This window comes from Desmodus rotundus, chromosome 8 (assembly GCF_022682495.2).
Source record: "Desmodus rotundus isolate HL8 chromosome 8, HLdesRot8A.1, whole genome shotgun sequence".
Taxonomy (NCBI): Eukaryota; Metazoa; Chordata; class Mammalia; order Chiroptera; family Phyllostomidae; genus Desmodus; species Desmodus rotundus.
In genome coordinates this window covers 103,100,334-103,117,698 of record NC_071394.1, presented here as the reverse complement: position 1 = coordinate 103,117,698, position 17,365 = coordinate 103,100,334, and the positions used below count along the sequence as shown (strand labels likewise).

Genomic DNA, 17,365 nt, shown 5'->3' with positions numbered 1-17,365 from the left:
TTACAATAATTTAAAAAGATATTACAGAATCTAATATCTGGCTAAAACTAGATAATTTAATAGGTCTTAACAATTACTAAATTATATTACAAAAATAAATGTGATTCATTTTTATCATGGTAAAGTCACATTTTATAGATGTGTTTTAAAACTGTTTGATTAAAGTCTTAAAATTACCAGAGTATAATTATAGTCCAGCCATTGTTAATATAATGAAAACAGTCTGCTTGACATCAATGTAACCTGGCAGCCAAGGAACTGGAATGCACATGCGTGAACAATGACAACTTCACTGTACTCATCAGTCAAGTTGGGTAAACACAGTTGAGTGAGCATGTGTACTATATGGTCATCACATTCAAAATGACTGAGTAAAGCTACAAATCTGCATCACATTTTGCATTAAGCTTAAACATTCCTCTGTGGAAACTATTTGGATAATTCAGAAGGCAACACCTAAGGGCAACTTCATCACTTCAATGTGGCCACTCATGCATCACATCTCATATAGATTTTCTGGCAAAACATCCAATCAATCATCCAGGTGACTCAGCCCTCCTATAGTCCAGGTTTGGCGCCCTGTGACTTCCGGCTTTTTCCCAAAACTAAAATCACCTTTGAAAGGGAAGAGATTTCAAATGACTGTCAATGAGATTCAGGAAAATAGGACAGGGCAGCTGATAGCAATTGGGAGAACTGTGTGAGGTCCCAAGGTGCCTACTTTGAAGGGGACTGAGGCATCATTATCCTATGTACAATGTTTCTTGTATCTTCTTCAATAAATGTCTCTATTTTTCATATAACATGGCTGGATAACTCTAGACAGACCTCGTGTAGTTGCTTATGACAAACTCGGTTGAGGATTAATCTAGTACCCACTGATACAAATGTTTTTGCTGAGTCATACTTTGGCTTATGAACATCTCATTAAAACATTTCTCACAATGAATGTGAATGCTCCCAACAATATCATGGAAGGGTTTAACTCTACCCAAAACAATATCAATCAACAGACTATAACTAGTACTTCTAAAAATACTAGTTTAATTTTATAACTTATTTGGTTAGTCATAAGACAATGGGTAATAAAAACAGCCAAAATTTTATTATATGACCCATGGTGCTCAAGTAGAAAGCACAACTGTTACTTGAGTACCCTTTCTCCAGGTATTTTAGATTATACACTTACAGTTATATACCAGGCAGAATAAAGTAGTTGTTACTATCCTACTCATTATTATTCTGATTTGCTTGATGTAGCTCATTGACAAACTACTCATGTTTTGTATATCCAAGGCCCCTGTAAAAAAAACTCAGATGAAGGTTAGACAAAGACTAGAGATGATTAATCGAGCTTTACCCCTGGGAAGAATGAGCAGTTTCAACTAAGAATCTGAATGAAGACAACTCCAGATGGGGACTATCCCTGAGACTCACTTCCCTGGGGCCTCTTTGTGGCTCAAATGTAGCCATCACCCCTATGATTATGACTTCTGCTATATTAACATCTCATCCACAGACACACCCCCACTATGTAAGACATGGAAATGAGCTTTCCTGGCCATGAGAGACCAAGTATTCCTGATATCCCTATTCCAGAATGGCTGATTATCAATGATTTCCAAGGAAAGATCAATAGAAAGGGGGGAATGTGAACGTAAATATCTAAAACAAAGTCACTAATATGAAGGTGCCCTAAAATGGAGCCAGGACGCTCTTAAGAAAGTGGGGCTTATGCCCGTGATGCATCCTATATACATTTTGTGCCTCAGTTCTCAGAGCTGCTATTAAGTTGCTAAACCAGTTAATAAATTAAGCTCAAGTCAGAACCACATGCATCCTGGAACAATGAATGCTGCATGGAGAACAAATGGACTGGACTTCCTCCTTGTAGTTTTTGTCCTTCTTGTTTGCATACTAGAACTAACCAATGCCTGTTAGCCTAGCCAGCAATCCTTCGTATGCACGTAAATACTACATTTTGTGATTTCTGCTCTTGTAAAACTTATTTTCCTTTGTTCCCCCTCTAGCACAATTTAGGTTGCTACCTGAATCTGTGTCATCTGGGCTGCAGCTCCTTCTGCTCAAATAAATGGTGTTTATTTTTTGAGTGTAAAATTAATTTTGATTTACATTAGTATGGACTTAAGAAGCTAGAGGGTCTGGGTTCAATTCCTAGCTTTGCCATTTGCTGGTTGTGTGAGCTCAGGTAAATTTCTTACAACTTTTGCCTCATTGTTCTCACCTGTAAAATGGAGATAACCATAACATAAAAGACCTACCTCATCAAAGTGTTCTGGAGATTAAATATATATAAAATACTTAGAATAGTGCCTGGCATACAGATGTGTAAGTATTTTCTATTATTCTTCTTTAACATTTTACCTTTTGTCTCTAGTAATTTGCATTGCAAGGTTCACAGTTACAATATTACTGCCTGGCTTATTGCTTTTCACATTACAAACTGACTAAATTTTCTCAACTTCATGAGTTTTTCTACTTGATTATTCCTTTGACTTCTGGCATTTCTCATTTCCAGCTTTGCTTCCTTACTTTAATATTGTCTACCTTCCTCAATTTGGAACCATATCACAAAGTGATATGTATAACAAAGCCTAAGTAGTGTATTTCAAAAAAAAATATTAGAACTTATTCTTATCTTTACCTAAAAATAAAAAGCAAATTAATTGTTACTAATGTTTAATGTGTATAACAAGTTTGTCCTTGCCTAACTAGGTCCAAATTTTAGACGATTTTGTGCCACAAATAGTATTTGAGATATCCCAAAAGAGAAGCATAAGAAAGAAGAGCTCAATGCTCAAATTGGCTGACATTATGGCATTCTTCACTGATTTGTTCACGCTTTTTAACTTATATATGATCAATGTAATATATTTATTGTTCAAAGTATTTATTTTTAACTCTTCGTGAAGTAGAAAAACAAAGATTTCTGAGAGAAAAAAATGAAAAAAATCTGAAAGCATGTAATCTAAGTGAATAATAATAAATGTGGCAGTACTGACACCTGCCACACAAGTTCTTCTTTGACCACTATCAAAGTGAAAAAGTCATGATGATCTAATGATGTCTGAAAAGAAATTGATTTAGTAGTATGTGCATTTATTTCTATAAATACACATATTCTTTAAACTACACTATAATATAATGGAAAATAACACACTCATTTATCTAATCACCAAGAGTGGAAGGGGAAAAGAAGTTTTATTTAATTTTATTTATCAGATATTTAGGAAACAATAAGTGCAGAAGTAAGAAAGTCTGAAACAATCACCAGCTAGTTACTTCTTAAGCACTGTCCACACAAAAACTCTAGCTTTTTGATAGAGACTGCGTGAAAGGTGAGGAGAAAACATTAACTTTATATATAAAACTAGCCATATCATAGGTTTTCACTATTAAGAATATAGGCTAAAAAATATTTTATTGATTGGATTCACAGTCAAAAAATTTTAGAGAATTTAATTTAGGAATGGAGATAATTTGAGCTTTCTTCTACCATAGCTTTGGCGTTTCCTTAACATTTTCTCAGACTGTATACTATTTAACCATTCATGTATTTCTTGAAATTTTTAATCCTTTGATTAATAAGTGCTGATAGATAAAAGTTCTATATTGAAGTTTAAATAAACAAATTCACAGAAGAACATATTAGAAACAAGAGAAAAAAGCTACAGGATAAATTGTTACCATTACACCAGCACAATGCAAAATCTCTACTTGTGAGCAATACCATACAAACTAGCACAGACAAGAATTAAAGGCACTAAGTGAATACATCAAGTATGTTGTGTTGCAAAGGTTTCCCTACATGAATGTTACACTTAATACATGAAAACTATAAAAACCGACCTTTGGGAAACACAGCTAAGAGATTATATAAAGAGATGTTACTCTAATCTGAGGAATAAGTGCTGTTATACTTTGCTTTACCTCCCAGAGGTTGGCTGTAACAGGAACCAAGTGTACCTATTAACTCTGAGGAGCTAGAGACTGCTCTGGAAATTAAAATATTTCTAAATTAGGTTTATATTACAAATAACAAAGCACTTTTGGCTATGTGCAGGTTTGTAGGGCTTTAAAAAAGTTAACTAATAACAAACATTATAAACAATCTGTAATAGGGACTAGAAGCTACATTACACTTTTCAGGCAACAACATACTCTTGGACCACTGAATCCAAATTTAAATACCTTTCATCTAAGGTACTTCTAACTTACCTCACCATTGCTTGACTTTGTTATATTACATTATATTCATGCATTTAACAAAACTGTAATGGCTATTCTCTGTGAACCAGACATTATTCCAGGCTCTTGAGATCCAATGATTCTTGTCATCAGATCTTTTAGATTTTTGCCACAAAATATTATTTACCAAAACTTATCTCCCTCCATAACCTACATAGGAAGGTGAAGAAAAAAAATACTGTATATATTATAACAATATGCAGGCATTTAAATGCAGTTTCTTAAAGGTATATAAAGTGTCAAAAAGAGCAATACTTGACAGATAAATTGATTGAAGATAAAATGAGTAGCCATGGAAGACAGACCTAACTTATTATTGTGCTTTAAAAAAATACACTCTAACACAATCAAAACTTAATTCTAATGTAATATAATAAACAATTAAAATTATTAATTGTACTTAATTTTCAAACAGGAAAAAATTAGAATGGTGATTGTTAAGTCTTCTTTGATTAGGCAGTAATCTCCAAGGTTGGGAGAAAAACATATTTAGGAACCTTTTTAAAAGTTTCACTACATTTAACTCATTGTTAGATTTGGTGACAGTTTACTGTTCCTCCAGTATATCCTGAATATCTGATAACATTCACAGGAATATTTTCTTAGGTATATAATGAACTTCATTTTGGTGATTTCTTCACCTTCCTCTAGTTACCTCAAAAATCTTACAAAAACAATTACTTACTGTTACTGTGCATTTTCACAATATATTTGTTTTCTATTTATTCTATTTTCATATATGAATTGTTTTTCTAACTTAAAATTTGGCTATCTCTTTTTATGTCCATGAGAATGGAAGTTCCCTAAATTTGCTGTGTATTAAAAATCATCCAGCAAGCTTTTACAAATCCCTATGCCCAGGTACATACCTTACAAATTAAATTAGTTTGTCGGGGATGTGAGAGGGAACCAGACATCAATAGTTTTTAAATGTCCCTAGGTGATGAAATTCATAGCATTACGGGCCTAACTCAAGAAACAAGAAAAATATCAAATAAACAAGCTAACTTTACACCTGAAGAAACTTGTCAAAGAACAATAAACAAAGTCCAAAGTGAGAAGAAATAATAAAGATCAGAGCAAAAATAAACAAAATAAAGTCTAAAAGAAAAAATACACAAGATCAATGAAATCAGGAACTGGTTCTTTGAAAAATTATAGCCAAAAAGTCCGTATGGTTTTTTTTTCCCCCTATAAAATAAAGGACACATTTCTCATTTTCACCAATAACTTTACTGACTTGGATATTTTAAGTTATATTGGCTATGTCCTGCTGTTGGCTTCCAATGGGTAGAGGCCAGAGGTGCTGCTAAACATCTCCCAACACATAAGACAGCCCCACAGCAAAGAATTATTTAGCCAAATGTCAATAGTACCAAGAAACTTTCAAAACACTTTTGACATGTTTGATCAGTCACAGCACCCTCTCCATACACTGAACAAATAATTTTTTGTGTTTCAGCTGCATTTTTACCTTTCATGAAATAATAAAGCATAATATGCTGAAAATGTTATGTCTCTTCTTCCACCAATATTAAGATGGCTCCACAGCAATTTACAAATTTGGTAAGTTATTTTTAAATGCACACTGATATATGATAGTTGTCACAATACAATCTAACAAAATTGTTTTGAATGAAGTTAAATACAACTAAGCACTACTACAGCCATCGTACAGAAAAAAAACGCAATAGGCTTTTTGGCCAACCCAATAAACAAGATTGATAAACCTTTAGATTCATCATGGAAAAAAGAGAGAGGACACAAATAAATAAAATAAAAATTGATTAAGGAGAAGTAACAACTGATCCACAGAGCTACAAGTGATTATATGAAAATATAATGAACAGACACATGCCAACAAGTTGGGCAATTTGTAAGAAATGAATAAATTCCTAGAAACATAAAACTCTTCCAAGACTGAATAAAGAAGAAACAGAAAATCCGAATAGACCAATTACTAATGAAACTGAAGCAGTAATCAAAATCCTTGCAAAAATAAAGGTCCTGGACCGGATGCCTTCACAGGTGAAGTTTACCAAATATTCAAAAATGAATTAACAAAAATTCTTCTCAAATTATTCCAAAAATTAAAGAGGAATTAAAGACTCCCAAGCTCATTTTTACAAGGCCAGAATTATCCTAATTCTAAAGCCAGACAGACATTACAAAGAAAAAAATTATAGACCAAATATCCCTATTGAAAACAGATGCTAAAATCCTCAACAAAATATTAGCAAATGAACTTCAGCAATACTTCAAAAAGATCATTCACCATAATCAAGTGGGATTTATTTCTGGGATGCAAGGCTGGCACAATATCCACAAATGTATTTGATAAAATCTAACACTAACATGATAAAACCTCACAGCAAAATGGAAATACTGGGAACAAATCTGAACCTAACAAAAGACAGTATGACAAACTTAGAGCGAACATCATAATCAATGGGATAAAACAAAAAGCATTTCTCTTAGGAAGAAGAATAAGACAGGGGTGTTCATTTTCACCACTCTTATTCAACACAGTACTGAAAGTCCTAGCCTCAGCAATCAAACAAGAAGACATAAAAGGCAACCAAGTTGCAAAGGAAGAAGTAAAACTGTCATTATTTGCAGATGACATGATACTGTATATAGAGAACCCTAAAAGATTCCACCAAGAAACTACTGGAACTGATAAACAAATTCAGCAAAGTAGCAGGATACAAAATAAATATCAAGAAATTGATTGCATTTTTATACACCAATAATGAATAATCACAAAAGGAAACTAAGAAAACAGTATCTGAGGGGAGTGAAGGGATCCAGCAAAAGAGAATACATACAAAAGAGGAAAAAAACCTCATGGACATGGCCTACAGTGTGGTGATTACTGGGGGGAAAGGCATGAGTGGAGGTGAACAGTGTGTAGGAGGAATAAATAGTAATGGAAAAATACAAAAAAATAAAATAAAATAAAACAATCCATTTCTCAGTTGCATTAAAAGAAAATAAAACACCTAAGAAAAAATTAAGGTGATAAAAGACCTATACTCGAAAAATTGTAAGACACTAAAAAAAAAATTAAAGACACAAATAAAAGCATATACAGTGCTCATGGATAGCAAAAATTAACATTTAAAAAATGTCCATACTACCCAAAGCAATCTATACATTCAGTGCAACTGCTATCAAAATATCAATGGCATATTTCATAGAACTAGCACAAATAATCCAAAAATTTACATGGGACTACAAAAGATCCCTAAATAGCCACAGTAATCTTAAGAAAAAACAGAGGAATTTTGCTACCTGATATCAAGGCCAGAGTAATCAAGACGGCATGGTACAGGCACAAAAACAGACATACAGAGCAAATGAACCAAATAAAGGGCCCAGAAATAAATCCACACCTATATGTTCAATTAATATTTGACAGAGGAGGCAAGAATGAACAATAGGGTAAAGACAGTCTGTTCAATAAATGGTTTGGGGGAAATTGGGACAGATATGTACAAACAAAAAAAAGAAATGAAAAGAAAAAAACTATACCATCTTATTATACCATACACAATAATAAACTCAAAATGGATTAAAAACTTAAATGTAAGACTCGACACCATGAAAATCCTAGAAGAAAACATAGGCAGTAAAATCTCAGATATTTCTCTTTGTAATATTTTTTTGTGCTGTATCTCCTCAAGGGAAACAAAAGGAAAAAATAAAATAAACAAATGGGACTACATCAACCTAAAAGTTTTTGCACAGCAAAGGAAACTATCAACAAAATGAAGACAACCCACTGAATGGTAGAACATGTTCATCAATTATACATCTGATAAAAAGTTAACATCCAAAATTTACAAAGAAATGAAACTGATGTAAATCTCAACACCAAAAAAAACCAAACAATCCAATTAAAAATTGAGCAAAGGATCTAAATAGACACTTTTCCAAAGAGGACATACAGATGGCCAATAGACATATGAAAAGAGGTTCAACATCACTAATTCAGAGAAAAGGATATCAAAACCACAATGAGATATCACCTCACACTTGTCAAAATGGTTATCATTAATAAATCAACAAACATCAGGTGTTGAAGAGGATGTGGATAAAGGGAACCCTTATGCACTGTTGGTAGGAATGCAGATTGGTACAGCCACTGTGGAAAACAGTATTGAGGTTCCAAAAAAAAATTAAAAATAGAGCTGCCTTATGATCTAGCAATTCCATCTCCAGGTATATATCCCAAAAAGCCAAAAATGCTAACTTGAAAGAATATACGCACCCTTATATTCATTGCAGTGTTATTTAGAATAGCCAAGCTATGGAAACAACCAAGTGTCCATCAATGGAGGAGTGAGTAAAAAAGCCTTGATACATATATACAATGGAGCATTTCTTAGCAATAAAAAAGAACGAAATCTTCCCAGCTGCAACAGCATGAATGAACCTAGAAGGTTTAATGCTGTGTGAAATCTAAAGAACAATATGAATAAACAAAAAACAAAACAGAAACAGACTCATAAAGAGAACAGACTGATGGTTGATAGAGGGGAGAGGGTTTGGGGAACTGGGTGAGAAAAGTGAAGGAATTGAGAAGTACAGATTTGTACTTTCAAAATAGTGTTGAGGAAGTAAAGTACAGCATAGGACATATAATCAATAATATTGTAGTAAGTATGTATGGTGCCAGCTGGGTACTAGAAATATCAAGGGGAACACTTTATAAAGTATATGACTGTCTAACCACTACTTTATACACTTGAAACTACACAAAATAATATGGAATGTAAATTATAATTTTAAAAAATTTAAAAATTAAATAAAATATCCCTAGGTGATGTTGATGTGCAAGAAAGTTTGGGAACTAAAGTCTTAAACTCTTAATAATCATTCCATCATGTGTCAGCGCCCTCAAGGTCCAAGATGCATACTACTTTTAAATCAGTTACCTAAATCACCTATAATTAAAGCTTGGCATGGTAATTAGTTCAGTAGCTGGTCAGTAAACCTGCCACTTGAATCTTAATCTGGCTTTCTTGTATTTGCCACATATAAACTCATGAAGTAACAACAAAAATAATTTTTTTTAGGAAAAGTTATCCCACAGAAATATTTCAGAGCCTAGTTTGTTTGTTTAAGATTTATTTATTTATTTTTTAGGCAGAGGGGAAGAAAGGGAGAGAGAGCAAGAGAAGCATCAATGTGTGGTTGTCTCTCGCATGTTCCCTACTAGGGACCTGGCTCACAACCCAGGCATACGCCCCGAATGGGGATCGAACCAGTGATGCTTTGGTTCACAAGCTGACACTTAATCCACTGAGCCACACCATCCAGGGCCAGAACCTAGTTTTTTAATTATAAAAGTTAATACAGTGCATATACCCAAAAATAATCTAGACCAGCCCCCTAAAATCAAGAATGTTAATATTTCACCAGAAATATATACAGACACTTACAGACTGGAATGAATAAAAATTAAAAATGGCCTCATGTTAGCTGAAGCCAGGTTTTGCCACTAATTAAATTGCAAAAAAGTCCTTTTGAAATTCAGAGCTTTATTGGATTACAGAAACAAGGACAAGCAATTATGGATATATATATATATATATATATATATATATATATATATATATATATATATATATATGCATGGATCACAGTGTAAGGTTTCTCCTACCATGGAATGTGACTAGATAGTCTGAAAGACACTGACAATGTTTCTGTAAATATGCACATGAAAATGTTTGGCATGTGCTACTAGAGTAAAAGTAAACACCTGATGAGAAAGACATATATTGTGCAATGCGTATTTGAATATGTTAGGAGTACATTTTTATATTAAAAATATGTACTACTAATAAAAAAAACAGCCTCAGCCCACTCCACTGAAACAGTGGACCTAGAATAAAACCAATCTTTGCTGTTCATGTTGAAAATCAAGAAAAAAAAAAATCTACCAGAAAACAGAATTGAAATTAATGGTGGCTTAAAGCATGAACTGAGTTCACTATAAATACAAGACAGGAAGAAAACTGTGTTTCAATAATCTGTGTAAAAGTTCTTGAAAAAAAATATTTCAATGAAAATAAAAAACTGCAGAAAAAGGAGTTCTGCATGTTTCATTTGTGAAGACTAGCAAAGAAAACACAATATTCTTGGAGTGTTCCTAATACATGTTTATGTTTTACACACACAAGGGGCGGTGGTGGTTAAAGACCACATAAAATAATTTTGAGAATTATGGATTAAAGTTAAGATAGCTTTTCTCCAGTAGAATTTTTGAGAAACTTAAAAAAGATCTTGTTCTGTGACAATGTATCAGATATAACATGAAATCTTTTCCCACTTCTGTGACCTACAAATCCTGTTTTCTTTAAAACATTTAACAGGACTAGCATTGCACAGAATATGAAACTGTTGGATATGCTTTTATAAATGTCCAACCTTTACTTTCTTATTAGGAAATATAAGGAAATTTTAGGTCGTCTTCAAAAATGAATGTCAAGAATCAACTTCTATTTCATACCACTAATTTTCGTATCCTTATCTATCATCAATTTAATGTTACCTTCATGGAATGTAATCAAATCCCCAGGCATCATTAATTTTGGAATTAGTACCATGGATTATCATATACATAAGAATATAGTATATCTTTACTTACACTAAACACTAAATCAAAACAAAAGTTAAAATAATCAACATATTCACCACTTAAAAGTAAAAGTAGCCATTTGCATAAATATTGAAATGCTATACCTCATCAAATTCTTCAGTCATTTTTCTGATGATTTCTGCATTCTGCATATTTCGAAACATCTCTATTCTCACAGTACCTGTGGAACAACATATTTTACAGTTAATCTTTTTCTGTTCCATGCTAAACATTAAATTTTATCTGACATTTGTCTGGAAAGTTTTATATGCTTGGGTTTAACTTCTTTCTCTTCACTAAACTCTCATCTATTAAAAAAAAAATCTCTAAGAACCTTCAAGTTCTTAGAGATTCTTTTAAAAAACTGAGTATTTTGTAAATTACATAAGAATAAGGAAAAATGCTGATAGGAGTATTGGGAAAGGAAAAGACAGAGACATAAAAAAATATATTCATATTGAAGAGAGGACCCTAAAAATTGACTTAGATATATACTGTTGCTATCCAGACATATAGCTGACTGCCTTAGTCTGTAAAACATCCAAATATAGAGTGTAATCTCCCTTCATGGCTCTTTCTGATATTCTGTATTGTCAGAATACTCTTCTATAAATTAAAATGAAATGTCCCTTAATCCAGTAGAATACTTCAGATAAACTGTTTTCTCTAAACTTGAAAAGTTGCTCCGTAACTTCTATAGAATATCAAACAATCAAAAAAAAGTTAACACCCTTTTCACCTCATTATTTCATGCTACTTTTAACTACTTTACATTTATGAAAATATTATCACTCTTATAATAATAATGAGTGGCATATACTAAAGACTAGGTTAAAAATTAGCATAATTTAAATCAACCTTGAGGACAGAGAACCCTGGCCTAATAATTACACGAGGTTCAATTTCAACTGTATAAATGTAAAACACTCAAGCTAAAAACTCAATCAGTAAGAAAATAATTACTTTATAACTTCTGTCAGGCTCTTTGTCAGTGTTTACCAGTTGTAATTCATGAAATGCACATGTTGCCTTATAGCAAAGACATGGAGCTAAATAGTCACTAAAAGTCATCAAAATATGGTCTTAATTCAGAGGCATAACAAGAACTACAATGGCACATTAAACTTAATTTGACATAATTTTTACTAATCTGTAAAATGAGAAAAATGCTATCTACCCTCTTTTAATCGAAAACATTTTTAAACATGTTTTAATACTGGATATATAGGGTTGGGCAAAAGGTTTACAGTTGTTCATATGAAAAATAATAATAAATAATTACACAAAAATGAGCTGTGTTCCGAGTACTCACAACTGTAAACCTACTTTTGCCCAACCCTGTATAGCTTTCTCATTCATTTTCAGGATGCTGAATTAAGTACCACCAACAAGTATTTCCTATATCCAGCTGTAGGGCTGAGAGAGTCTAGACTGGGAGTTTTGGGTGAATAAAAAAAATTTTTAGAGTGTTCCCCCACAACATGCAATTTTCCTAAACAAAATGAGAAACTTTTATATTGTGATTTTATTTTAAGCTAACAACAGTATTACAGACAGTATTCAACAGTACTGAAGACAGTTTGTTTATGCTCTGTAATACAGCCTTTATTTTCAGACAATTCTTAAAAATCAGATAAATAGAAAACACATTAAATTGCTAATTGTAAATTAACTCAAGTAAAAGTTACTTTGTGTCAGACATTCTTAAAACCACTCAAACAAAACCCTTGAACAATGTGTGGGCTTGGGGGATCAGCCGCCCATGCTGTGAAAAGTCCACATGTAACTTTTGACTCCTCAGAAACCTTACATGCAGGCATCCCTTGGTATTCATGCAGTATTGGTTCTAGGGCCATCCTCCAATTCCCAACAGCGGATCAAACATACTGTTTTCAATTTTCAGTGGGTTGAATTTGGAGATATAAACCCCTGCGATAGAGAGCTGACCATGTGTTTATTGGAGAAAAACATCCATATATAAATAGACCTGTGCATTTCAAACCTGTGTCGTCTGAAGGTCAACTGTATTTAACCTTCTCTGGATCATGAACTATTTTGTCAATCTGAAATGGACTCCCATAGATAAAAAAAACCCTGCAATTTTAGGGTTGTTTCAAGGTAATCTCAATAAGTAAAATTATATTCATGAGTACTACTAAACAAGCAGAAGTACAATCAGATATTTTAAGTTATTAAACATAGAAAGAAGCAGATGTTCTTTAGGAAATGGAAATATATATCTATATCTTTAAAGATTTTATTTATTTATATTTACAAAGTGGAGAGGGAGACAAACCTCAATGTGAGATAGAAACATTCATCAGTTGCTTCTTGCATGCTCCCCAACTGGGGACTGGTCCTACAACCCAGGCACTAACCCAACCAGGAATCGAACCAGCGACCTTTCGCTTTATGGGATGACACTTTACCAATTCAGCTATGCTGGTCAGAGAGGAAAAGGAAATGTATTTTGACCTGGTTGTATACATTTGTCTAAGTCAATCTGTATACTTAAAATATGTAAATTTTAATGTATGGAAATTATATCTTGGTAAAGTTGATTAAAACAAAAACAAGAAAGTTTTTAACCAATATCACTTCCAACGAATTCAATAAAAAACAAAAACAAAAAACAAAACAACAACAACAAAAAAAGAGAAATCTTGGGACCCCAAATTCTGAAGGAAGAATGAGATCTCCTCTGAGGCAGAAGAGAATTGTGGGCAAAGGATAACTGCCAGATGATGACAGAGAATGCTGCATGTACAATATACATGTGGAAGACTCCCTTGAATTGATTTAATTATATTTTATTGTTTCAATGACAATGAATAAGGATCAGTTCAGTTTCTACATATTTCAGTAAGTGGTATGTTTGATGGGGAGGAATATACCAAGCTGAAATCTTAAATAGAATTGTTTTAAATAAGTGATTTAAGTCATCCAGCTTATAAAAATAAACAAAATGAGAAAAAGGACAGTGCTAATTACTACTTTAGTAATAAGTATTATACCATATTTTGCCATATATAATGCACACTTTTTTGTCCAAAGTTTTGAAGGAAAAATAAGGGGGCACATTACACAGGGATAGTACCAGAAATACCTTGTATCTGTTCTTATGTTTTGTAATCATTGGTTACATAAATTTCCTGTACCATATGTTAAAAAATAAATACTAAAATTCTTTTATAATACAAAAAACAAGTATCTAAATATAAAAAAATAAACAATTGAATTAAAAAATTAAACGAAGAGTTTTCTCCCTGAAAGTTTGGGCCAAAAATGTGGGTGTGCATTATATATGGGAACATATTATACATGACAAAATATGGTATATCATTATTAAAATATTTACAGTGCAAATAATGCTCCACTCTACTTCCATGATTGATGTGTTAGTTTCCATATACAGTGGAGTCTTAATAATTTCATGGATTAGCTATGTTAGCTCATAAAAGGAGGACTCTTTTGCTGCATTAATTTAATGTTACAAAATGAAAAACAACAAAACAGTAACTAGAATTAAAAGAAATATTTAGGAAAAACCACATACTTAACATCTTTAAATGTGAGTACCATATACAAGTAAAAATTACTAATAAAATAAAATCAGATATTTAAAGCCATGATTTTGAAATGAACAAAAGGTTGTTACTGAGATATTTTTTAAGAGGAAAATCTTTCTTTTGCCTTAATGACTATTCCAAAAATTAGCCTATTTACTTTCCAACTGTTCATTCTTCTCCAATTGTGTTCCACAACTCTACTGAAACTGCTTCCTCACACTAATTATCTCCCAATTGCTACAACAGACTAGACAGCATTTCCTTAGTAATACCTATCTATTATATTTAAAGCATTTGCTCATTATATTGGTTTCTATAGCACTATGTCCCTGTACTGTATTCTATGATGACTTAACATGATTTCTTTCACTTAAGTCATTTACCTGAATACAGTTCAGGTAATGTACAAAGTTCTGCCTAACACATTCTTCTTTGTCCCTTTTTCTAACCTGGAAATGGCTCCCATTTAGCTCACCCACTAGAGCTAAGTATGGCAGATATCAGTGCTTACTTGTCTTTATATTCTTTCCAAGTCCTTGAAAAATGCTTAAGTTTTTCTCTCCTTCTCTTAAGCTTTCCTTGACAAAGAAAAAATCTTGCTGTAACTCAAGGCTAGTACTCAACATAAATTGAAAAGCTAATCTCAGTTCATTAACACAGTCTTGGTTCTAAAAGATGCATATTTCTAATAGAACATTATCCCAATGTTATAAATTAATAAAGATACATCAAAAATCTGAAATAATTCATATTCACAGAAATATAAATATATGAAAATAAAGAATGGAGGGAAAAAAGACTGTCTTCCTCTCTCTAAACTAACAAGTTATCTGTGAGAATTCTGCAAGTATAAATAACCAACACACATATTTTATACTAAAAAATTAAAGGTTGTTTGAACAGGCCTTCCTGAGAGGTTTATACTTCTAGTGAAGGTAAAAGGAAAAATTTCAAAATTGTCATTTTTACCTATGAATAATTCCAGAAATATAAGTAAAATCACAAAGCTACCATCAAGTTGTTGATTATTTAAATAATGTCAAACTGCTGGTGAGAGGGTAACTTGATATAATCCCTGTGGCATTCAATTCAAAAAATGTCTAAATAAAAAATTTACAACATGCTCTTTGGCCTTGATATTGTACTTGTTGTAAAGCATCCCTAAATTTACACATGTGTAAAATAATATATGTACATGATTATTTCCTGAAGCACTGTCTGTAAAAAAGAAAGCCCATATATCCCTAAATAAAAATCTGATTATATAAGTACAAGTGGCGATGATAATGACGACGGTGAGGCAGCTAATTTTAGGTGTTCACTATCTGTCAAACATTGTGCTGAATAAGCCCTTGGAGTTAAAGCATTGAATCTCACAACAATCCTAAGAAGAATGCATCATTTTTATCCCATTTACAGATGAGAAAATTTGAGGCACCTAGAGATTTATCAACTTGAAAAAAGGGTTTCTCAGCAGTAGATTCACTCTACATGCAGGCAGTCTGGGAATAGGGTCCACAACTAACCACTATCTTCACTGACTCTTAAAGTCAGTGGAATCCATGGAGCTATCAAAATAAACAGCTGTCCATGACTGATATGTAAAGATCTATAGGCTATATTCATACATTTAAAAAAAGGATTACATGTGTATTTGATTGTGGATGCATTAAAATATTTTCGGAAAGATATACAAATATCTGGCAAAAAGGTTGGCTCTGGGAAAGAGAAATAATGTAGTTTGGGGTCAGGGATATATGGAGACATTATATTGCATACCCTTTGCCATTTCCTGAAACCTGAACTACAACATGAATATACTTTTCAAACAAAATAATGAATGAATACATTTCAAATAAAAAATAAAATGTTAAAGACTAAACTGAAAGATAGATTGCTCTGAAACCCTGCCTACAGACCATTTGTATAGTCACTATCAATATACACTCATTAGAGGGCAGGCATAAGAATGCTCAACATAACTTTGCCAGAAATATAAAATTCGATGTTTCTCTTAATAGGTACTATAAAACCTAAAAGATGAAACTGAAAAGCAATATGAAAATAGGGCTGCAGAATACATACTTACATAATTAGCAATATAGACACAGCAATCACAACATACAACAGCAGAACCCTAAAGATGTCATCCTATAGTGGTTTAATATCTTTGGAATAAGACACAGTAGAGTTTACATTTAAACTACACCAGCTACTAAGCAATGGGGTACTAGACAAGTCAATTGTTCTATATGAAATTCCAATTTCTAATCTTGAAAAAGGAGATAATACCGTTTTAACTAGGAGGCATTCAAAAAATGTTGAAAAAATGACTAAGGATGATATGACAAATAAATGAGATCACAAATGTAAAGTAGTTAGCACTGTACCTGTAGCAGATGAGATGATCCATTAGTATAAGGTTCTCCTCATTTGAGTATTTATTTTTTGATAATTATCCCACCCATTTTGCCGACAAGCTAAAAGCTCTAGTTCCTTAGTTGAGTTTTACTGGAAGCCAGATTCCTAACTGTGCATGTTGCAATGTTAATGCTGTCTGAGGAATAAGACCAGTCACCTGTTAATATTCCAGAACCAGAGTAAGTCATCCCAGAGGTTTTCCCATCATCCAATCCTATACCCTCCACCTCCAGAGTAGAGATGATGAGATAAAATAACACTAAGCATCCCTGTCCAAAATGCCTAAAACTCCCGCCTCCCACCAAGGATGAATTAAGAGAATAAAGAAGTACGTTTCAGAAGTCAAGTGGGATGCAGAAAACTGTCTTACCCCATATGTATGAACCCATCCAGGCTTAGAGAATTGTCTCATTTTATCCTCCTCAATATTTTCAATTCTACCCCTCCTCTAGTCTATGCC

General features: G+C 32.7%; 2 protein-coding genes across 6 annotated transcripts in view; one reads left to right on the top strand and one right to left on the bottom strand.

Annotated features, from left to right (window-relative positions):
- Positions 1 to 17,365, top strand: part of NCK1 (NCK adaptor protein 1) — a 553,292-nt gene that overhangs the window by 271,958 nt on the left and 263,969 nt on the right. The window lies entirely within an intron of this gene.
- The window catches only part of STAG1 (STAG1 cohesin complex component), a 389,253-nt gene that overhangs the window by 179,962 nt on the left and 191,926 nt on the right, over positions 1 to 17,365 (bottom strand). For all 3 annotated transcript variants that reach the window (XM_053929346.2, XM_024565652.4, XM_024565653.4), the window contains one exon: positions 11,020 to 11,096. In XM_053929346.2, the coding sequence (XP_053785321.1) occupies positions 11,020 to 11,096 (77 nt within the window). The remainder of the gene's footprint in view (positions 1 to 11,019; positions 11,097 to 17,365) is intronic.